The sequence below is a fragment of the Notechis scutatus genome, chromosome 5, assembly GCF_049901735.1.
Source record: "Notechis scutatus isolate UNSWTSFEM ecotype Mainland chromosome 5, rNotScu1.2, whole genome shotgun sequence".
In the NCBI taxonomy this organism is placed as follows: domain Eukaryota; kingdom Metazoa; phylum Chordata; class Lepidosauria; order Squamata; family Elapidae; genus Notechis; species Notechis scutatus.
In genome coordinates, this window is record NC_142013.1 from 29,038,963 (window position 1) to 29,063,608 (window position 24,646).

At 35.1% G+C, this 24,646-nt stretch overlaps 1 protein-coding gene across 1 annotated transcript in view; it reads right to left on the reverse strand.

Annotated features, from left to right (window-relative positions):
* GAP43 (growth associated protein 43) overlaps nucleotides 1-24,646 on the reverse strand; it is a 72,113-nt gene that overhangs the window by 27,856 nt on the left and 19,611 nt on the right. Inside the window, exon 2 of the mRNA XM_087966397.1 lies at nucleotides 7,590-8,187. Within this exon, the coding sequence (XP_087822523.1) occupies nucleotides 7,590-8,187 (598 nt within the window). The remainder of the gene's footprint in view (nucleotides 1-7,589; nucleotides 8,188-24,646) is intronic.

Sequence of the window (24,646 nt, forward strand, 5' to 3'; positions counted from 1 at the left end):
CTGCTTTGTTGGCCATACTCCAGAGTCCATAGATTTGGAAGCTATATGAAAAAGACTTACATACAGTATCATACATATGGGCATGCATGAGCATAAAACAGTTTCTACACTTGAAACAACACAGATTCCTTTTAATCAAACGTCTTGAATATCACTACAAGATATCCCTGACTCTGGCCCATGTGCTGAAAAGAGTTCCCCAATTCTTTAGCTCTTTTGATCAAGAGATAAGCATGTTTAAAAGTGGATCTTCATTGGGTTGCAATTTAAATGAAGACTCCCACCCCCAGGATGATTTTTTTTAAAAAAAAGCGCTATCAGTCTAGTTCTTAGCCAGCAATGTGGAAGCAAGAATTATTCACTGTTTTTTGTTTAGTTTAATGCATCTTTGTGCTCAGTCTGTTTGGTCACTTGCAGCAGGCGTGAGCTGGCTTTTAAGTAGCTATGAAGAAGTCCCTTGATATTAGAACTTTTGTACAAATTATGATCAAGCCATTTTAATAAGATTAATTAAATGAATTTCTTTTAACAACACATCCATAAGTACATATATTAAGATGTCTCATTAATCTCAGAGAATACAGTTACTTTTAACTAAATATGATTAGAATCCTACTGATAACCTGCTAAAGCTAGTACTATATCCTTAGCAATATTTATTCATTCAGACTATCATGTAAAGCTCAATATAAAATATTATCTATAATAAAATACTATTCAAATAAACTATATAATTAAAACTAAATAATAGCAAGTAAATATAAAATAAAACAATAATGAAACTTTGAATCCAGTATCTGAATAGAGGATTCTTCCAGTGTTTAAATGTCCATTAAAATGTTGACAAAAAATATTACTCAACCCTTATGCTTAAAAAAATAATATAATGGCCATTAGGCAACAATTCCATAATAAACATCACATTTTATTGGTGTCAACTGATGGAAGTAAACATCCATGGATATCAGCAAGAGGTCAAATCTGAAGAGAGTAGACATAGCATCACAAACCAAGCCTGGTCCGTTCTGACATCAACACACACCTAAAAGGGGCAGGACATGGATCTCAGGAAAACTAAAAAGTTGGTTCCATTGCTGATTCCTTCATCCTCATATGAGGCAGGAAACAGTTTTCATTTATTTCATTTGCTGATAGAGATATAACTACATTGTTTCTTCTTAACAAGCAGTACAATGGGTTATAGAGGAGAAAATCATAATGGAGAGGTGGACTTAAGCACGAATGAAACTGATATATTAAGCATCATAAATATAATTTCATTTATTTCTAAATATCATAGCTTTATTTCAGAGAACAAGGCATAGTGTGTCTCCTGCAAAGGAGACTGGACTGAGGGGGAATTTAACCTCTGCATTTCTTTGATCCTAGTCTAACACCTTAACTACTATATTATCCTGTAATGTGTACTGAATTTTTTACAACTTTATCAACATTTGATATTAAATATGGTAATACCATTTTAAGAGACAGATACTGCTCGTTAAAACATTCAAAACACTAAAACCAGTATGTATTTCTTAATAAGGACAAGAGGAGAAGAAGAAAAGTAAAGTGTCACACAAAACAAATGGAACAAAAATTAACACACAAAAAATTCATGCAGGGATTTAATTATAGATTCATGTGCAACCCAGAGCTTGTGAAAAAGAAAATGATCACAGACAGATTTCACATTATATTTAATCCTTGTAGTGCTGCTGCAAGGGAAGTGGTGTTTGCTCACTTAAGAGTAATTCTAAAATGTAGTTCTAAAATGAAGGTTTGTCATAGATATAATTATCTAAAATTGTAGGATGGAGATTTTTGTGTACATTTTTACACAGCAAAAATACTGCCTGGAAACCATTCTATGTATGCAAAAAAACACTTAATTTCCCCCTTTTTTCCAATAAGCATTTGGAAAGAATCTATGGAAATTGGTTTCTCTATGAAACTAATAAGACAAATCAATGTGATTCATAGACTACTCGAATGCAGAATAAAATATACGTGCATAGGATTCTTCTATTACTAAATGTGTAGGAAGTTTCCCACTCAAGTTAAATGCTTTAAGTTTTTTTCCGAAGATAAGTACCTGTCCTCTTACTTTAAAAAATATCGAAGCTCTTTATGAAACAAAAGTCATAATACATAATTGCAAGTCACTTCTTCCTTTCAAGAGCTATGCTTCTTTGAGAATATCTGCTAGAACTAAGGGCCTTGTTACAGATCAGGGATGAGCTAAAAGTGGACATGATGATATCCTTCTAACATTTTCTTTCTTGGGTTCATTTTTTCCCCTTCTTTTGATGTTCCCCTCTTTCTCTTTCTATATACTTCTTTCTCTATATCACCTTTTTTGCTAGAAAGGGTGAAACAAAGCTTGTTTCTAGAGAATTTCTGAAAATAATCTAAGCTCCAAATAAAATCAAGCCAAAGGCTACACGTTGCCAAACCCTAATAGAATGTAATATGTTATTTTCTTTCAATAGATCATGTGCAGTATTCTTTTCAATTGTGCTAAATGTAAGTATCCCAGAAGGTTTTGTTTTGAGAACATGTACTACAATTCCATCTTGCTTCAAGTCTTTCCTAATGACTTTTCATTCTAAGATACATATTTTTCTTCTATCATTTTTTTTCAACAAAAACTGAATATTCGCATTCTGTGGTCACTGTCTGAAAAACCATTACCTTGATCCATGTAAAAATAGATGGGACACCGATAATAAGAGAAGGGGGAAAACCAAACTAAATAATTTTGCCTTTTTGCTGTCATCTGATTGAATAGATATGTCCTTCAATCTATCCCCTTCCATAAAATATGTTTCTCAGACAAAGAACAATGAAAAGGAGTGAGCTCATATGTTGCCAATGTCACTGATGAGATCATATTCTTGGATTAGAAAATTAAGGTAACTGCAGAAACACTGTAAGAAAAAAAAGGCTGAGCTGCATTTATTTTTTGTAATAGTAATCGCCAAGTCTTAGTGGTTAGCCGTTGTTACTGGCTTGTTGCCATGGAATGCATTTATTTATTGGCAGCTTTCCACTATCAATTACATTGATAGCTTTTTTTGCTCATTGACTTGAGACAATATTGTATATTATTTTTACAGTAAGAGTCAGAACCTTTTGAAGAATTTCCGCAAAAACTATTTTTCCCATTGCAAATGTTTGCACTTTTATTTCTTTGTCCCTTTTACAGCAACATAGGATACAACAACATGGGATAAATTTTATAAACTACTCTCAAATCATTGAGCTAGAGAAGAACTCACAATGTAGAAAATAAATAAACAGAAGAAATTGTGAAGAAAGCAAATAATACTGAAATTTCTCTTTCTAAATATGTCATCAGCATTCAAAAACAAGCTCTCTTAAGTGTTTCTCTTTGAATATTCAGGTGCATTTTCAAGATTAACAAGATGCCATTCCTAGTTATGATGCCTCTACCTCTTCCTTCCTTGCTCCTACACCAATCCTTTGATGCACCAGAAACTATGTGGAACATGAAAGGGAGGCAACATCCTTTTATACCAAATCAGAAATCTCAACTAAAAGCACAATTTCTCTGATGGGAAACCATTACATGTCCATTTCCATTTAGAGAGAAGTTCTAGCTTTGTCCTTGGTGGAAGTAATTTTGTGATTGTGGGAATTGTGTATTCACCCACAGGAAGTGTACATATAGTGATGTGATGCAGACATTTTTGGTATGAATCCAACACCATTTATGTATTATCTACTAAGCTACCATAAAATTTTATCCCCCTGAAAGGAAAGAGATACTGTCCATAAGACAAAAAATTAATGAGACAGCAGTGCATAAAAAGATGAGTTTATAGAGTTCTATAAAATTCAGAAGCATGGAAGAAAGAGCCTGACTATAGGTGGAACAATGGGACTAGGATGCTCTTTTGGAGACCACAGGAAGGAGAGTTCCAGTGGCTGTCTCAATAAACAGGAGTGGGTTTCTACCGGTTCTGTCCACCTCTGTAAAACTGGTAGCTATGAAGAGCAGCAGACATAGAACCGGTTCTGTCTGCTGATGTTTTTGCCCATCCGCTCACCCGGGCTCTTACCTGACCTTTATTTCCTGCTTTTTTCAACTTCAGCTGCCGTGCGAGGCACAGTTGCAGTTAAAAAAGCAGGGAAAAGGGGATTTTTGAAAGGCTGCTTCTCTGCACGCAGCATGCTGATGACGATTTACAGGCGTGCACTGGCAGAGTGCAGGGACGCACATCGTAAATCACTGAACCTCATAAATCACCGAACTGGTAGTTAACCCTGTCGGATCCCACCCCTGCTAATAAAGCTAATATTCAAGAACTCACGGAAAATACTTGCAGGACCACCACTCCTCCACTGTTTCTGCTTAGCCTGCAGATGTAGCAAGAAATAATACTCTTGAGTCCCTTCTTTCAAACAGTACTATTTTATTGGATCGTGGTCATGTCTTCTCTGTGGCAGCATCTGTCCTATAGAATAGCACCCATCTTGAAATCTGGATGGCTCCAATTTTCTTAGCCTTTTGCAATTTTCTTAGTCTTTTGACAACCTGCCTGTTTCCCTTGGCATTGTCCTAGGTAGTTAGATGAACTCTGATGTTGAAACACTGATGTTTTCTGTTTTTTTTTTAATCTTAGAATTTATGTGATATATATATATATATATATATATATATATATATATATATATATATATATATATATATATATATATATATATATATATATATTTGTTGTTTAAGCCCAGTATGTCATTCAGAGTCATTGTTGTGAAATAGATGGCCATATAAATTATTTAAATAAACTTCTTGCTTTGCAGTTTTAAAACTGCAACAAATGAACTCTGCCTTTCAGTTTACATCTGAAATCAAATTACTAAATGGCTAGGAAGGTATATAAATAAGTTATTTGGAAAGTATAAAAAATAATACGTAAGAAACAAAGAATACATCCATATGAAGTTTGAACCTGCAGTTAAATGAAGAAATGTTGACAAAATTGACAGGAAGTTTGTCACTGTTTTAAAATTTGGTTTATATTTTGGCCTCTAATCTGTAATCTGAGACTACATGCTGTCACTTAGTGGAAATAAAGGAAAATATGTTTTTTTTAAAAAATAAAGCAATTTTTGCTGTTGTTGGGAAAAATGGCTTAGAAAGGGATGGAAGCGGGGGGAAGGACAATAGTTGATGTATCCACAGAGATTACAACAGGTAATCAGATCATGGGTAGAAAGGGTAAAAAGATATGTATATATTTGTTTTCACTATAATACATCATCACCATTTTAGCCATTATCCACTGCAGGATGAAGGCCTTTTCCGCATGCTTCCAACCAATACGGTCTTGAGCTTTTCTTTACCAGTTGGGCCACAATGCTTGCACAATGTTGTCGCTCTATTTTGTTTTAGGTGTCTTTTGTGGATGCTTTTTATCAAGTGGGATGCATTCTATGGGACTGCCTTAGTCCATCTGCCATCAGTACTTCTCCCTACGTGACCAGCTCATTTCCATTTATTTCACTCTTTTGATGGCATCGTATATTTTCATTTGTTCTCTAATCCATGTGCAGGAGCTTTCTATCTTGTCTTGTGGTGCCGAGCATGTATGTCTCCATGGCTCTTTGTGCCACTCGTAGCTTTTATATTGATTGTGAGGTTAGTATTCATGTTTCGCTGGCATGTATTCATTTTCACTATAGTTATAGCTCATTATCATCTGAAATCTTTTTTGGAATAATTTAATGATTAATTCATTAAATTTGTACTGATGCATTATTTCTGGCAACCAAATGATTAATTCTTCTAACTTGTTGTCATTTCTTTCTTGTGAACCCAATATCACTTGATTATCTTCAGTTGCCTTATTTATCTAATACTTAGTTTTCCCTACTCTACAAAATTGCAAATAATACACTGTCTTTTTCCTACTTTTTTCCAACTTAGCAACACCCTTCCCATTTTGATCCTATCAATCCAGTGTTCAATATTAAATAGTATAATCAAGTAAAGTATCATATAAAACTTAAAAAATTGTTCCTGAATGATTGCTTGAAGTTTTGAGAAACTTATGGAAATAACCTGAACAAGAAATCATTAAAAAATTAACCTCTAAAATCTCTGCATTTATCTCAATAGTGTCTATAATGTGTGTTATTCCCTACACAATAATTTAATTTTCCTAGAAATTTTGTTCTATTCTGTGTTGTTGGACCCAGGCAATAGTCACCGAGAAGCCTAAAACCATCAAATTGCCAAATCAAGCTACAGGGGGGAACAATCAAATCACAAATACAGGGTTGTGTGGAAAGGTTGTCACAATTCGGCAGCATGTTTCATCTGTCACACTGTCACTGAACTAAATGATACGTATTCCAAGAAAACAGGTTTGCAAGTTTACTGATTCCAAATGCATCTTTTCTGCCATCCTTTTATTCCAGTTTCTACTCCTAGTAAATTGCTTTAGGCAACTAGAACTGCAAAGTTTATTATTCATTCCAGCACTTTGCCCTTGTATAGTCAGCCAGAGGAGACACTGATTTCTCATGAGATGTAAAGACCAGTTTGAAAGAAAGTGATTCAAAATCATATTTGGCCCATCTCCACTAAAATCATTTGGAATTAATCCAAAAATCATCCAGTTTGGCTACTTATCCTACTTTAGACTTTCAACGGTTATCAAGATGGATGAGATGCTGCCAGTATAACAACCAGTTTGGTGATCACGCACTTTGTGCGCACACATGCCTGATGCAGTTGAGGAGTGGCCATCCATTCTTCTGTGCTAGTCAGTTGGGATGATAAAGGTCAGTACAGCGCCAGGGGCCCACATGATCATTGGAGTGAATCGGTTCTCTCCCAGCTGATCTTCAGAGCTAGGGGGTTTGACTGAACCAATCCAAACCGGCAGAATCCCACCAGAGGTGGTATTCAGCAGGTTCTGACCTGTTCTGGAGAACCGGTAGCAGAAATTTTGAGTAGTTTGGAGAACTAGCAAATACCACCTCTGACTGGAGATTTTACACACACACCCACCAAGCCACGCCTACAGAACCGGTAGTAAAAAAATTTGAATCCCACCACTGAATCCCACCCCTGGTTATCAACCTTTACAATGTGTGCTCTCCTAAATTTATTAGCTGGTATTATTTACACAGATCAAATATATGAGTCATAGAGACAGTGCATGTACTATAAATCTATCTTGACATTATATTTCCTACTAAAAAGGTAAGAGCCTACTCTACAGTTATCTCTGGACACTTGAAATATTAATTTAACTCCTTTGTATAAATAATATTTCTACCCCAGATTAACAGCTATTTCAAATTATGCTGTTCAGATATTATCAGTGATTAATATTGCACTACATACCTACCCTTGACCTTGATGTTATCACAAGGATTTTTGATTATATATCCTTGCCATGGAGTTTACCATTCAGATTCCACTTTGATATATGACTGCCTATTTTATTCTACGTTAATCTCATAAGCAGCCAAATTATGGATTAATTCCACATTTGCTCCCTCCTCGTCTGTATTATAAAATAGCTTACCCACATGCTATTATAGCATACCTGTTTTCTCTTCATTTTGGCTACTCACTGCCATGTCTGTTTGGGGTTGTGCTGTTGCCTTAGCAGTAGCATCTTCTGCAGCACTAGGGGAGACAGCAGTGGCAGGCACATCGGCTTGTTTGGGTTCCTCCTTGACTTGGGCTTCATCAGCCTTCAAGGATGGTGAATTATCAGTGGAAGCTTTAGTGGCACTTTCAGTGGCAGCAGGAGCAGACTTTTCTTCCAATGGAGTAGCCGGAGTAGCGGCCTTTGGAACAGGTTGCTCTGAGCTACTGTTGACAACGCCATCTGCCTGCTTCTCATCTGCTGGGGTGTTTTCTCCTTTGCTTTCACCTCCAGGTAGGGCATTCTCAGTTGGAGCAATTTCTGTAATAGCAGTTTTGCCATCTGCCAGACCATTGGCAAGGACCTCCTCCTTCTTCTCTCCACCTTCAATATCAGTAGTTGGGGCATCTCCCTTCCTCTCTCCCTTGAGCTTTTTCCTTGTTATGTGTCCACGGAAGCTAGCCTGAATTTTGATGGCTGCCTTATGAGCTTTATCTTCTGGTTTAATGCCATCTTGTTCAATCTTTTGGTCAATGTCATCATTTTTTTCAACCTTTGAAATGAAGGGGAAATGAAAGAAAGGGAAAACACTTAATTAACAATTAATTCAAAATGTCTCCACCAAGCAATAAAAAGATAGTTCTGATATTTACATAACACATTGCAAAGGACACAATAACACAGTAGCATAAAATAGTTGAGTTAGAATTCTTTTTTCTTGAAAAATACGAAGTTCAAAAATGTACAAATGTTAAATTTCTAATGCCCAAATAATTAACGTATAAATGCCTCATCCACCCCATGTTTTATAAGCAAACAATATTGATACATATTACCATTTAATCTGGGTTGCTATTATGCTGTAGAATACAAATTACTAATAGTCTCACAACAAGCAATTCATACTTTAAGTAGTATTTGTATTTCAGCATTTTGTAAAAGTATTGTACAGGTAACCCAATTTGTGCAGATATGATATACAACATTTATAGTAACTTTTTCCCCTTATTAATCTGCTACAGGTTTGTGGTTCTTTTTTTTATTCCATGCCTAGCATAAACTAATAGAAATGATGATACAGGAACTTATTTATCTGCAAACGTTTCGGCAGAATCTCATCTGCCATCATCAGGCTTCTGTATAGTGTTCATCTGTGAGTCAGACTTTTACAGTAAAACCTGTAAAAGTCTGACTCACAGATGAACACTATACAGAAGTCTGATGATGGCAGATGAGATTCTGCCAAACTTGCTACAACTTTAAAAGCACAACTACAATGACGTGGGAAAATGCCGAACAAAGCTGAATGCCATACATGTAAGTACCCGTGAAAACTTGAGAATATATATATATATATATATATATATATATATATATATATATATATATATATATACACACACACACACACACACACACACACACGTATGTATGTATGTATGTATGTATGTATGTATGTATATATGTATATGTATATGTATATTGCAATTAGCTATGCATATTAGCAGTGTAGAACAACTCTGATCAACCATGGGAGTCTCTTTTGAATATTATCTCAAGGTACAAAGAAACATATTCATACATATAAAGCCTATTCAAACATACAAGAACCCAACATCACTTTGAATGCTTAAAAATGGTAAAAACTCTTTCAATTCAAACCTGAGCTGTGATTTCATGTGCTATTTCGCTATACTTTTGTTCAAAACAAGGAGGAAGTGACTTGGTCACTGCCTTCTTTAGTAACGCTAGGAATCTTCAATCAAAAAACATTAAGCTACTACTTCATCTTTTTTCACTTTAAATATTTTCTTAAGGAAAAAATGTGGAATAGGTTTCGGGCATGGGAGGGGCGTATTTTATCCAATATAGTTTTGAATGTTATTTTAAAAGTAGATAAAGTGGGTTGTTTGAGCAATCCAATCTTTTTTATTAATTACAAAACCTTTAAAATAGATTTCTATAAGAGAGAGGAAAGGAGGGAGAGATTCCATAATCCTCCAATTCCTTTAATAGTTAAAAATATACAAAACACACTAGTTGAATTACTTTTTCTTACATATTTAGCTGGAACAAATATTTGCCAAAATAAACAAATAAACAGAACAGGAAGAGTATATCTTTAGCGGAAAACTTAGTTTTATTCAAAATATAGAGCAACTGCCTACACAGATGTACTTACATGAGTCAATGTATACATAGTTTGCAAGAAAAATGTTATTAGTTCCTGTGACCTTAGAGGGTAAACCTGGTAATGCTTTACCATTAATGAAAGCTTGCAAATTTTAGAGATTATTTTCTTCAAATAGTTATTGTCCAAATGTTAGAACAGAGCAAACAGGAAATGTATAAATGTATAAACTTCAGACTGAAATATGTAATCTTAATAAAAATGATAAGAGCCCATCATTATTGTTAATCTCCCAAGCAGAATCTTTTTTCCTAGCTTTTTTGCTGAGATAGTCCCATTGAGTGATGACTCCAATGGGAAATCTAAACGAAATTAACCAGCTTCACGCAAATGCTACATGTTAACTTGGTCATATTTTTTGTGCTCTGTGAGCAAAAATCATGTAACCATGACAAGCCCTATTAGATCTGAATTAGATTCATCTTACAGAATGCTGTGAACAAAGGATCAGATCTAGTAGAAAAGAGTGAAGAAACTAAAACTCAGTCAGTTGAATTAGCCATGATTTTAACCAACAATTGTTTGAAGTGGATTTAAATACATTAGTTTGTGAAATTAGATCTAAGCCAACATGTTTTGGGATTTCCTCACCACTACATACTTGCAAGAAATAAAATTGGCACACAGTTTAAAAGTAAAGAAGGATTTGATGGATGTCATAAGTCACAAAAATAGAATATATTATTAAAGTGCATTTGAAGACTACAGGATTCAGATTTCTTTGCATTTGTATTTATTTATAATTTATTAAACTATTCCATTCTAAAGACCTATAAGCAGTTCATGAAAATAACTTGCAGTTTTTTCATAATTAAAATAAGCAACTAAACCCCTGAAATTCATCATTGTTTTTAGCGCCCTTCAGCTAATATGGTCAAATAACAAACTTGTTGAAACTTATAATAGAGCAGAACAGAAACAATGTTAATAAAAATATACCTGTTACATACATACATACATACATACATACATACATACATACATACATACATACATATGCGAAATACCACTCATGCATCATTATAAAATCTCCAGAACCGTAAAGCCTATAAACTTTAAATTTGGCACGTATGTTCCTCTTGGCTTCTAGGTGCTCACTAAGAAAGGATTTTTCGAAATGACCATCAGAGCATTATTATTTTGTATATTATTATTAACATGCTCTGATACTAACGATTTCTACTCCCGCTCCCCACCTAAAAAGAAATCTGTTCCAAATGCAAAACACAACCAGAGTAGAGGAGTTTCAGTTTCAGTTTTAGTTTCACAGCACCAAGCAGCTTTAGTATAGAACAGCTGAGCTAAGCCATGCCCAGGCTCCTTGCTGTCTCCTTCTTGTTCACACAGCAAATACTATTCCAAACAGCCCTCAACTTTCTCTCACACTGACAGGACGCTAGCCAGATGAATACCGATGGATGCTGGTAAGCAGAGGAAGAATTTTCCCTCTTATTTTCCTCCCAAAAAACTAAGCCTGACCACATAGTTTTGTAGTGAAGCACGGGTATCGAGCTAGTATTTAATCTACCAAGATCCAATCTCTGTTGGCCACTGCAACATTATTCTGGGACATGTATATTCATCTTCATTTGTGATATTAAATTTATGTTATTGTTATTTTCAGTACAATTCTGTTGTAATATATTATTCTGGTATAGAGAAATTGTGTTTTGTTTAATAGAACATATAGATGCTACTATGATTTAATTTAGCTCCATCATCTTAAAAATATTGCATTAGTTTTCATTAGTCTTGCCATATCAGTGAGACATCAATAAGTAAAACTGTAAATAGCTTTATATTTGTTTCATTTGTTTATTATTTTATAGAATGAACATTTTACATTTATTTATTTTTGAAGAAAAAGTTTCTGAGCCTCATATAAAAACTATTATCTGACCAGACATAGTAAAAGAGGTTTTAATGAAAGCAACTTTTGGGAATAAACATGTGGCTTGGTTTCTGGCAGGAATATCTAGATGCAAGAAGTTCAATTAAGAAGTACAGAATCAAAGAATTAGTGATAAATATTTCTGACCTAGATTATGCTTTGATTAGTTTCTGATTTAGTCCGTTATGACTTCATTTTCTGTCAGTTACAAGTGCTTTTTTTTTTTTTTTGCTGTACTTTACAGATTTCAACATCATGTTCTCACTGCAAGTTTCTATGACTTCACACCAGTGGGCCTAATAGTGCAATAAAATTGATTTTCCTTCTTGATGCAATGTTAGTTCAGTGGTCAGGATCATCAACTCACTGAAGCAACCAAGAATAAAGGGATACTATAACTCGGCTTTAAGCCTCCTTCACTATTAACTATGCACAATTCAGTAATTATTTATCCTTAGTGGATTTTTTCACAGCACTCTTGGCTGAAAGTTGCACTTAAGGCCTTTCTTCTCCTATTATTAAAACTAAATGACTGGCGCTCTTGAAGTCATGAAGGTAGTCTACCACTTGCCATCACCTTTTTGTTACCTTTCACAAAATTGTTATCCTTTCACTTTTAAATGAAGTCTGTAAGTGGATGATGAGGATGAGGATGATGATTCACACATACAGCCAGATGTTCAGACTAGATTTGGTATCTATATCCACCTATCAAGTATTTTCCAAGCAAGGACTTGGGTTAAGCAGATGATGATGTTTTATGTTGTTATGTTCAAATTAGCAAATACATTTACAGTATTTAAGATGATCTCTCTATTGCATATTTTCCTTTACAGAGTAGCCTGATCATATTTTTCACATCATTAATTATACCTTTTGCTAAGAAACCATGTAGATTTCTGGTTCATTTCTAGATATAATTCAAACTGCCTGCTGTGACTGAAAGTTCTAAGCTGCTTAGCGGTAAAGGTTCCCTTGCACATACGTACTAGTGGTTTCCAACTCTAGGGGGCGGTGCTCATCTCCATTACAAAGCTGAAAAGCCAGCGCTAACTGAAGACGTCTCCATTAGGGGTGGGATTCAAATTTTTTCACTACCGGTTCTGTGGGTGTGGCTTGGTGGGCGTGGCAGGGAAAGGATACTGTAAAATCTCCAGCCAGAGGTGGTATTTGCTAGCTCTCCGAACTACTCAAAATTTCCCCTACCATTCTCCAGAACTGGTCAGAACCTGCTGAATACCATGTCTGGTCTCCATGGTCATGTGGCCAGCATCACTAAATGCCAAAGGCGCACAGAACACTATTACCTTCCTACCAAAGTGGTTCCTATTTTTCTACTTGCATTTTACATGCTTTCGAACTGCTAGGTTGGCAGAAGCTGGGACAAGTAACGGCAACTCACTCTGTTACATGGTATTAGGGATTTGAATCGGTGAGTTAGTACCAAGTTATTTGGGTAAACATTTTAGACTAGCTGATCATTATCAGTCCTTCTTAGATAGGTGATGATGACAAAAGACAGAACTTTGGTGGTAGCACTATGTCTTTTTAATTTCCTTTCCAAAGAACTGATCTTGACCACAATGTTCCTTTTTCTACAATAGTTTTAAGAGCGATTTTTTCTTTGTTCAGGTTTTCAAAATATCAGATGAGATTTTATTCTGCATTTTATCTTCTATTGTTATGTCAAACTTTTATTTTGATGTTATTGCTTCTTTATAGGATAATCCAAGACTAAAGATGAAAAACACAATGTATTCCATCCTATCATCTGTTGTTACCCTGAAATTTATTAACAGATTTTTAACAGATTGTTTGTTTGAAGTATGAACAAAACTGATAATCTATAATGATGACATGATTTATTGCTTAGATTTTGTGTTCTGTTTTTCTTTCAGAAGCCCAAGGCAAAGTATTGTCCAATTTATCCTCATTTTTTTCTTAGAAAAACAACAAATTAAGCTCAGAAATAGCAGTCACCTTCAAGCATTGATTTCATTTAAGCATTTCTTGAACAGGATTTAAATGTGATTTAAGCTTTATTCTGCCTCCTACAAGTTCTTTTGGGTGTCTTTTGTTGAGGTATACATAACAAAAGGATGCCAGAAAAAGACATGGAACTCCTACTTAAAGGAATCATGATTCAATACACTTTCTTCATGTCTACTATTAAAAATGCTATTACCATATAGGAGTAATCGCAAAGGAAGACAAGTGCACAAGTGCACAGTAGAGTTTAAATGCTATTCTAATTTTTTTTTAATGTATCTAAGTATCAAAACCCTGCATGATTGGAATGTGATGGTAAATATTTCGGCAACTCATACACTATTTAAGGACTGATATTACATTGCCCTCTCTATGTAAATCTACCAGAGCTACTCGACTCTGTATTAATTAAAATCTTTGATTCATTTTCAAATGTAACCCTATGTACAATACATTATGGTAATCTAATTATTTAACTAGATCACTTTGGCCAGGGATTCTGTACTCAGGAAGAACAATGTTTGCCAATCCTACCACAGCTGATTATAGGTTCTTTGAGCCACTTAAGTCATTTGTCTGCCCAAGAAGTTCTAATATACAAAATCTCCTTATTCACAAGATTTATGTTTACTTTCATAGCGCTTTACTGGATTTAAATCTAACAAAAGAGTCAGATTTGTACAGTAGTTAAGGTATCAGACTAAAAACAAGGAGACTGAGTTCTGTTCCTGCTAGGCACAAAACCAATTGGAAGACTTGAGCTAGTCACTCTCTCTCAACCCTAAGAGGCAGACAATGTCAATCCACTACCGAAATCTTGCCAAGAAAATTGCAGTTTCTTGTCTTGGAAGTCACCAGGAATCAACACTGACTTGAATGCACAAAAACCAAGACACTAAATGCAATTACTTGGTTTAATTATTTATATCTCTAAACAGTTGTTTAACTATAGCATACTATCCTTTGGATCCTATCCTTTATTTCTTCCACAGTCCTCTCTACTTTTTCTATATAAACTCAAGTCTATAAAGGTAAACTTGCATAAAAGAGGCAACTTGGCTAAATTACTCCATGGATTCCATGGCTGAGAATAGACAAATAATGCAATCTTCATATTGCAGAACCTGTACTTCAAATGCTGAGACAATTTTACCTTACCCAGAACCTCCCCATAGACGATACACAATATCAAAAACATCAAAACTTATAGTTCAACTGCCATGAAGTAAAATGAAATCAATTTGTTTTTAGAAACTGATCATATTCCTTTCTAATCCCTCCCTGAGAAATTTGAATGTCAGAGATGAGCCACCTTTCTAGTTTCAAACTAGTAAAATAAAATTATTGCTACTTCCTTGCCTACAAAATGTAATGGAAGCAACTGACCTGGTGATTTAAGATTACAGACCACGATGTTTCAATGCAAAAAATGCTTCATTTATTCATGACTGAATTTTTCACTCAAAAGGGATTCACTAGAAATGCCATCTTTACTACCTAGTTCTTCATAATTTCCGCTATTAAACTCAGGATGTACAAGCAAGTAAGGAATTCAACCCAGTTGAATTCAACCCAGTTGTGAACAAAGAGGATCAATTCTCTACCCTGAAATGAAAAACAAAATATGTAATATAAGTGTAGGGTGAGAAAAGTGACTCTCCAGATAGTTCTGAAAAACATTTCTCAGCATCCCTTATTAGATGTGACTGTTGTATGTTGACAGTTGCAACACTTGATGGGTTTTTCATCTCCTGTATTAATGATCTGTGTTTTCCATACAAATATCACAAACAATACAGAAATACCATATGTTTCCTTAAAAACATAATTTATTTGGGTCTTTAAAAATAATATCTTGTTTCATGACCATTTGATATTGTGGTATATTTAAGGAACTTAAGTGCAACACACACACACACGCCAAAAAAAAATCGTATAGTGTTCATTCAATCAATTAGAATAGAGTTGGAAGGAACCTGGAGGTTTTCTAGTCCAACCTCCTGCTCAAGCAGGAGACTCTGTACCATTTCAAATAAATGGCTGTCCAGTCTTTTCTTAAAAGTCTCCAGTGATAAAACACCTACAACTTCTGAAGGCTAGCTATTCCACTGGTTAATTGCTCTCACTGTTCGGAAGTTTCTCTTTAATTCCAGGTTGCTTGATTAGTTTCCATTCACTGTTTCTTGTCTTGCCTTCTGGTGCTTTGGAAAATAAGTGAAGCCCCCTGCTCCTTGAGGCAGCCTCTCAAATACTGCAATACTGCTATCATGTCACCCTTAGTCCATCTTTCTCTAGACTGGCCATACCCAATTCCTGAAAGCGTTCTTCCTATGTTTTTGTCTCCAGGCCCTTAATCATCTTAGTTGCTCTTCTCTGCACTTTTTCTAAAGCATCAACATCTTTTTTGTAATGTGGTGACCAAAACTGGATCCAGGTGTGGTCTTATTATGGCTTTATAAAGTGGTACTAATACTTCACATGCTTTTGATTCTATATCTCTATGTATGCAACCAAGGATTCCATTAGCTATTTTGGCTGCTGCCACACGCTGCTGGCTCATGTTTAAGTGATCGTCCACTAAGATTCCAAGGTCCCTCTTATAGTTTTTGAGCCAGGTTTCACCTAATCTGTACTGTCTAGGTGTAAAACCTTGCTTTTTTCCACATTAAATTTCATATTGTTTGGATAGAGCCCATTGTTCAAGATCTTTTTGAATCCTGAGCTTGTCTTCTGAGGTGTTGGCTATTCCTGCCAGCTTAGTGTCATCTGCAAATTTCATGGTTCCCCTTCTATTCCCTCATCTATGAAGATACTGAAGAGGACTGGACCTAAGATAGAACCTTGTGGTACCTACTGCTTACTTTTTTCCATGTAGATGAAGTACCATTAAGGACTACATGTTAAGTATGATTTTTCAGCCAGATACAAATCCATCTGGTGAAGAAGCTGTCTATCCCACATTTTTCTAGTTTACCAAGAACTACCGTAGGTTGTGGTCTACTTTGTCGAATGTTTAGCTGAAGTCTAAGTATTCTATGTCCACAGCATTTTGTTAGTCTACTAATTTAGTCACTTTGTCAAATAATGAAATAAATCAGTTTTAACAAACCTGCTGGCTACTAGTTATGTTCACAGATCTGGCTACTAGATGTTCACAGATCAAATTAATTATTTTTTCTAGTATCTTCCCAGGTATTGAAGTTAGGCTGGTTGATCTGTAGTTTCCTGGGTCTTTTTCCCTCCTTTTTTGAATATGGGAAACACATTAGCTCTTTTCTAATTCTCTGGTAGTTCCCTGGTGCTCCAGGATTTCTTAAAGATGTGGTACAATGGTTCTGAGATAACATCTGCCAGATCCTTCAGAATTCTGGGATGTACTTCATCAGGTCCTGGTGTTTGATATTTATCAAGGTTAGACAGGTGTTCTCTTACCATTTTCTTGCTTATTTTAATTTTTATTTCTAGTCTGTCTTTTACAGTTGTGATTTTGGTAGATTGGGCTATAGTTTATTTTTGCATGAAGACTCTATTGTCTGTTACTTCAATCAATCAGAATTGACCTGAAAGGGTCCTTGGAGGTCTTCTAGTCCAACCCCAGCTCAAGCAGGAGATCCTATACAATTTCAGCTCTTTAGTGGGCCAACTGTTTCCTTGACTTTTTTCATATTATTTATATGTTGAAAGAAACTTTTTAAAATTATCTTTCACTTTTGTTGCAAGTCTTTGTTCATTTTGAGCCTTTGCTTTATTGGCAGCCCTAAGCAAGAAGCTTGCTGTTGATAATTTCTTTCAGACAAAATCTCATCACATATGTGCTCTAAAGTACTTTATACTCCCCTATTGGGAAGAAAAATCAGTTTTTGTTAACTTCTCTATTTATTACTTCTGCCAATATCACTTATTCTACTTGGCCATTGTTAATTCTATTCTCCGATTAGTATTGCTGAAAAAATTTCTTTTCTTTCCTTTTCTAAGTTTTTGCTAAGTTTTTCTTCTTCCTGTTCATGAAGTATATTCATGATCAATTACAATTTCCCAGTTCAGGAAAGACCTCAGGGACTCTATTGATATATTTACTAATATTTCAATAGTATCATAATTTACATAATTTACTATGTGATTGTCTGGATCTATGTATGGAAATGTGAACAACTATTACGATTCTATTTCCAATGTTTTCATTCATCAAAGCGCATGTAAATTACTGGATTATAGCAGCACTCCTTCTGTCAACTGCTTATTCAGGTTCAGTTAGGAAGGCAGCAATATTACGACAAAACAGGTATCACTGAAGGAAAACAAAGCTTATCAGGACCATCATCTCCTAAAATAGGAATAAAAGTCATACATTATAACTGTATATATCAGCATCAATGCCCCAATTGAAAATTGTTTTTCATAACCCTATTGAAAGAGAATAGCTTGTTTTCACTCTTGGAAAAAAATAAGAAAGTATTCGAAAATAGTAAATACAAACAAATAACTTGCATGTTATTTGTTCTTTTTAAATCTACCTTTTCTCTTTATTTCTTAACTGAAGCTTGATGTAGCTTTTGGGAGGATGGAAAACAACATGGCCCTATTTGTCCGGATATTGAAAAACAGTCAAACTTCATAAAAAGTTGTTTCATATGTAATCATTGGGAAAATAAGATGAAAACAAATATTATATTGATTTCTACACTTAAACTTAGCAGAATTTGCTATTACTGATATACTGAAAAAGAAACATCTTCTAGTATATTAGCTATATCACTATTCATATCTACTGACCTATCTAGTATATGTAATCAAAGAAACTGCCCTGGAACGAGAGAGCAGGCAACTGCTGAAGCTATATGTTTGCAGATAACTGCAAATGAAAACCTGAGAAATCCAAGAGAAAAATATTCTGCCAATTGTATAAGAACATGGACACATGAAGCAGGGGAAAAAATCACACCTTTTGAGGTGTTGAAGTAATTTAGTACTGAGAACACTTTCACTTAACCTAGCTAAACAGTGTGAGGCATGAGGGAAGAAAATGACAGCAGTTTCCATCTCAACCATGTCACAGTAGGTTAATAGAATTGTACATGCCAAGATGATGTTTTCTACTTGAAAAATGGAAAAGAACCACAAATTTTACTGATTCTAAAGTACAATAAATAAGTGAAAAAAATCTGAAGCCTAATGTAGAGTGGGCCTTCCAAGTTCTTGATATTTAAAATAACACACACATACACACACATTTTTAAGACAGGGTAAGCAAACCCTTCTCTTCCAAATGCTTTGGACCTCAAGTACCATTCATTCCAACCAGCCTAGACAATTGTAAGGAATTGTCAAAAGGTACCATATGCATGCTATTGCTTTAAAGAGATTGACAAATGTCTCATCTGACCTTTCAGCTAATATTAACATATAATATAAACTCTCATTTTCTGTTCAACTGCAGTAAGATTGATATGCTATATTAATTCATACAAGATATGTCATTTGAATTTATTTCTGTGGACTCCTTCACCTATACTATGATTCAGAGATTCAATATGTCTGTGGAAAACTACTTCTCACATTTATAAACCACATAGACACATTTTTTCAAAACAATCAAGAGATACATTGTCCCACACTGTTACAGACAAGAGACACATTTCTTTCTGTTTCACTGAACACAGTTGCCTAAGCATAAGTCTTGTTGCCTAAGCATCAGTTTCTCATTGAAAATAGAGTATGTTGATTGGAATTCTTGTGTTTTTATTTTATCTTTATTCTTAATAAATCTTAATAATCAAGAGCTCAGACAAACATGTTCTTTGTATTAACCATTCCTAGTGCAGGTTCCTGATGATGTGGCTTGTTAGACAAGGATAAATTCAGATACAATTTTGGCACCTGTGAGCCATTAATACACCAGATTTTCAATCTGATATTTTAAGGAGAAAATAATTCCAAGATAATTTATTTGAATTTTATATTCCATTTTTCATTAAACACACAAAAATGGTAGTATAAAATGGTAAATTGATCAAATGAATTTTAGAACACAAATAAAAATTTATGAAAATAAAACAGCTTCTGTAATAGCATAATAAATCAGTTCTAACGTGGATATATGTAGAAGAGAACAAGTCTTTAATAAAACCCAAGACTGTCCAAAGTCCATTATAATTTTTAGAACTTCCCAAAGAGATTTTTTTTCATTTTTGCATAGACAACAGATAAGAATATTTTAAGAATGGGTGGATGAGAGGGTGCAAAGATCAGAATAGTTATTTGAATCAAACCTAAACTAAACTGTCACATTACATCATATGATTATTTTTCTTTGTGTAAAGAAAATATGTTGGTTATGCATATAATTTCAAAAAATAATTCACACTGAAGTGAGATTTCATTATTATTATTATTAAACTCAGAATTATACTATTGGTTGATTTAATGTACAAGTATATAAACAAATAGAGTTCTGTTTTCCATTTGTTCTATATGCAATGCACACACGTCCCCTGTGCATGCACTCCACCCCCATGCATGCATGCACATCCCCCGCATGTGCCTGCTCCCTGGCATGTACAACAGCTGGCTGGTGGGAGGCGTGCGCACATGCGCAGCAGAGCTAAACTGGGGTGACGGCTCGCATGCCCACAGAGAGGGCTCTGCATGCTACCACTGGCACGTGTGCCATAGGTTCGCCATCACAGTTCTCTCCCCACCCCCAATAATTTGTTATTTACTTGTTTCTCAAATTTCTAAACACCCATTTCACCTAAGCAAGTCTGGGCAGACATTGAGTATTCAGCTTCAAATATTGCTTTCAAATGCTGGTGACAATGTTGAGTTCCGATGACATGGAAGGGGTGAAAATAAAATAAAAGGAATAGTATAGAAGTTTCTCTCTAGTTACTATTTCATGCAAAGCTGCCCACTGTTTCTTGTTGGATGAAGAATTGGATTTGATTCAGTTATCTCAACCTCAATCAAACCACGAGAAGGCAATAATTGAATGGACCTTATGTTGATTAAATTTGTAGTAACAACAGGATTGCCATTGTTTATTGAAGTATGTAAGAAAACCCAAAAGGCTGAAATAACTCTTGGGATTACATTGCAGCTAATTGGTTCATCTGCCATGAAGGAAAGATATTGCTCCATCTGATTGTTTCAAATACTGAACAGGCTTTGGATGCTTTTTGGCTTCCATGTGTAAGCCTGAACAAACAAAATATGAGTTTTACAGCAAGACACAAAGATAACCAACTTAATAATGAAGGTGTCAAGCATCCTGATGTCCAGTTGAATGGTTATATACATATCTATGTTTCAAATCAAATAGCCCCAAACAAAAGGAAGCAAAAAAACAACAACAATACAAACTTGCAGCTAGAAGGTATAAGAAAATCATGCTGAGACACTAGCCTCTGTCCATATGATTTAACATTGAATCTCAGTATACGTCCTGTTGCTGACAGTGCTGATGTTTTCACCAAGCCTAATAAATAGAAGATGCTGAGTTCAGCAAATCTTCCCCAGCCCTTGTTTATTTGTATTGTTAATATTTCATGTCACTGGAAATAAGAACGATTAACTTTCAAGATGCTCTACAGGTTTCTTAAAATCAGATAAATATCTCAAGCAGTTAAAGAAAAGGAAGTTGGATTATTATTTTTCTTTGTTTAAAGAAAATGTGTTGGTTATACATATAATTTCAAAAAATCATTCACACTGAAGTGAGATTTCATTATTATTATTCTTAAACTCAGAAACTTGGCTGGGGGGGGGTGTTTCAGAGACCTGGTTGCCTGCTTATTTCCTCAGAAGTAGCCAGTCAACAAGAAGTTTTCTAATGTGAAAGAGAATAAGAATGATGAAAGATCAATAATGATCGAGAAGAGACAAATAGTGTAAGACTCATAACAGAAAGGGAAAGAAAATGGGCAAAAAGAAGAAGAAAAATGGTCAAACAGTGAAATATACTATGTGAAGAAGAAAAAAGGCTGTAATGCTAAAAGAGAAGTTCATATAGGAAACTGTATACAAATTTGCCCAAACCAGCAAAACAAAATGGTTGCTGCTTTTGTTAGCATGATTCGTTATGTGCTTTTACAGTGGCTCCCAGATACCAGCTATATTGGTCCTAGGAATTGCTATAGGTTCCAGACACTTCTTCATTAAAATTTTCCTTGGCTAGCCAGGTTTTCCTTCCAAGCACAGCTGGTAGTAGCTTGTCTCCATGGAATAAGCCTTGTCAGAGAGAATATTGATTTGTGAGTTGATGTATTAATGCATGGCTGCTTCAGGCAATGCTTCCTTCTCCAGTTCAGATAATACCAACCTATTACTAAACAGTCCAGAAGGGTGTATGGCTCAGTGGTTGATGGGAGGTGGAAGAGCTATAAAATTTGCTCAATAAAAGCAGCCTCTTTGCCATAGTATGTCCTTCCTAGTACTCCCTGTACCCACTACAGCTTCCAAGGAATAGAACTCTCTAATGTAGATTAGAATTATTTTTTTGTTAATGGTTTTTATTCTGGCCTACCTTGTCCATCTCTTCTTGGACCTTGGACCTGAAGCTTCGTTGGTTAACTATATGGTCTAAAAACATCTGAATCCCTACTAACCCAATTTATTTCACAAGATTGGTGTGAGGATTAAACTTGAAACTATTTGCACACCAAAGTGCAGGAAATGTGTCAAGAAAGAAAGAAAGAAAATGGAGGGTGGATAGACAAAGAATAACAGTAGACAAAGAATAGCAATAGCACTTAGACTTATATACTGCTTCATAGTGCTTTACAGCACTCTCTGGGTGGTTTACAATGTCATCATATTGCCCCCAACAATCTGGCTCCTTCTTTTACTGACTTTGGAAGGACGGAACTCAACCCTTGACTCTCAATCCTTCACCCCCATCCTAGAACGAAGAAGAAATTTCCTGAAAGTTACAACAGTTAATCAGTGGAACAACTTGCCTTCAGAAGTTGTGGGTGCTCCAACACTGGAGATTTTTAAGAAGAACTTGGGCAATCATTTGTCTGAAATAGTATAGATTCCTGCTTGAGCGCGGGGTGGATTAGAAGATTTTCAAGGTTGCTTCCAACTCTGTTACGCTGTTAGGATCGAACTCCAGGATATAGGCACAGTTTTCCTATAGACTACACCATGAATCTCTTAGCCACCAGGAACAATCATGACATGATTGACACATCATATATGGTTCACATATATTACAACACAGCAGTCCAAGGAGCTATGGCATCCATTTTAATTAAAATAGCTTAGAGAGCCCTCTTAATCAAAATCAACAAAATGAGTATTTTTTTAAAAAGTGGACATCCTGTAAATTCACTAAATCTTATGAGCTTAATTGTCTACATGAGAGCTTGCAGGAATTTAAATTTCTTATGAGATTTCAGCTACTGTTAAAATTATAAATTGGGGGGACAGTGGGCAAACTATAGTATATGACCATAAAAGACAGGCCAAAGACCAAAGGCCAAAGACACAATCTTGGAACGTGTGACTAATCTGAAGGGAGAATCAATTTTGTTTACATCTGCTTTTTCTTTTACCAAAGCTCCATGGCTATCTTGCCTCACCAAAACAATCTTAGAATACCATCTGGAATTAAGTAGTGGAGTTGAAATCTCAGCTAGAAACTAACAGACAGATGAAGTTTTAGTTTGTCTGTCTGTCTGTCTGTGGAAAATATATATATATAATACTAAACATCCATTGGCATGAGACTGCTCAGATTCCTCAAAACTGGCATTTACAAAGATTGTATAAAGCAATCAAAAGGGTAATTTGGCAACTGTAGTGGTATGAGAGAAATTCCTGTCCTTGACCTGTTAAACTGGCTAGGCCCTCTAGAAATCTCTACTGCTTCAAAGGTTTTCTTCAGTTACCACTTCGGTTCACTGGCAACCCCAACATACAGTAAATGATCTCTGTGCACAAATGAGGTTCATTTTTGCTTAACTATTATCAGATCTAATTTGACACTTAGTGTGAAGCAATGCACATTGGAGGAAGAAAAGATAAGGCTAATAACATAGAAACACTAACAGCACTTGAAGTGACATCAACTAAACTGGAAACAAATTGTGATTGTGTTTTGGTGAAACAAACTCAACTTATGGCTTGGCAATAGTAGTGAAATAAGATTTATTAGACATGATGAAAAAAGGTCTGTGTGTGTGCACGCAAACACACACACACTCCCATTAAAGGCATATATAGTGAATATGTTACATGATACACATTAAAAGAAACAAAAATATTTTGATTCTATCAGAGATTGGGAGGAGCCCATTTACTTTTAACATTAAATGTCTAAGGTTGTTCATACTAACCTATTCACATATTACAGAGAATTCTGTTAAAGTGACCACACTGAAGTGTTTACACCTAGCAAGTACATAGTTCAGTACATAAACAAACCTGAATCCATCTACAGTGAAGGGGGAAAACTTTTTAAAAATCAAATTAAGCTATATAACTTATTCTTCAAGACTGTACTCAAGACTGAACTCTCTATTTAGGGGACCTAAAGTATAAAGTATGTTTTCAGTGTCTCATCAGAAACAGGGTTGCTGAGAAATTATAGATTCTTCCACACTTATACCTCTAGTGGAAACATTCTAATTTTAGCCGTGCTTAGTCATATGTGTCTGGACATGAAAAAGCATGAAACAGGCAAAAATGTACCTCACTACTCCATTTCCAGTAATTGGTTAACTTCCTCTCAATTAAGGATTTTACAGAGCAGACACAGCAAAATCTAGAACTGCATACAGTTCCTTACTCCCCATCCTAAAGTTTAGGTTCCATTCCTAGAGCTCTTAAAATTTCCATTGAAGTTTGATTTTCTTAATGTGACAGAATGGAAAAATTATGGGAAATCATTTTATTTACCGCATTTAATGTAATGTTAATATGAAATAAACATTTTTATTC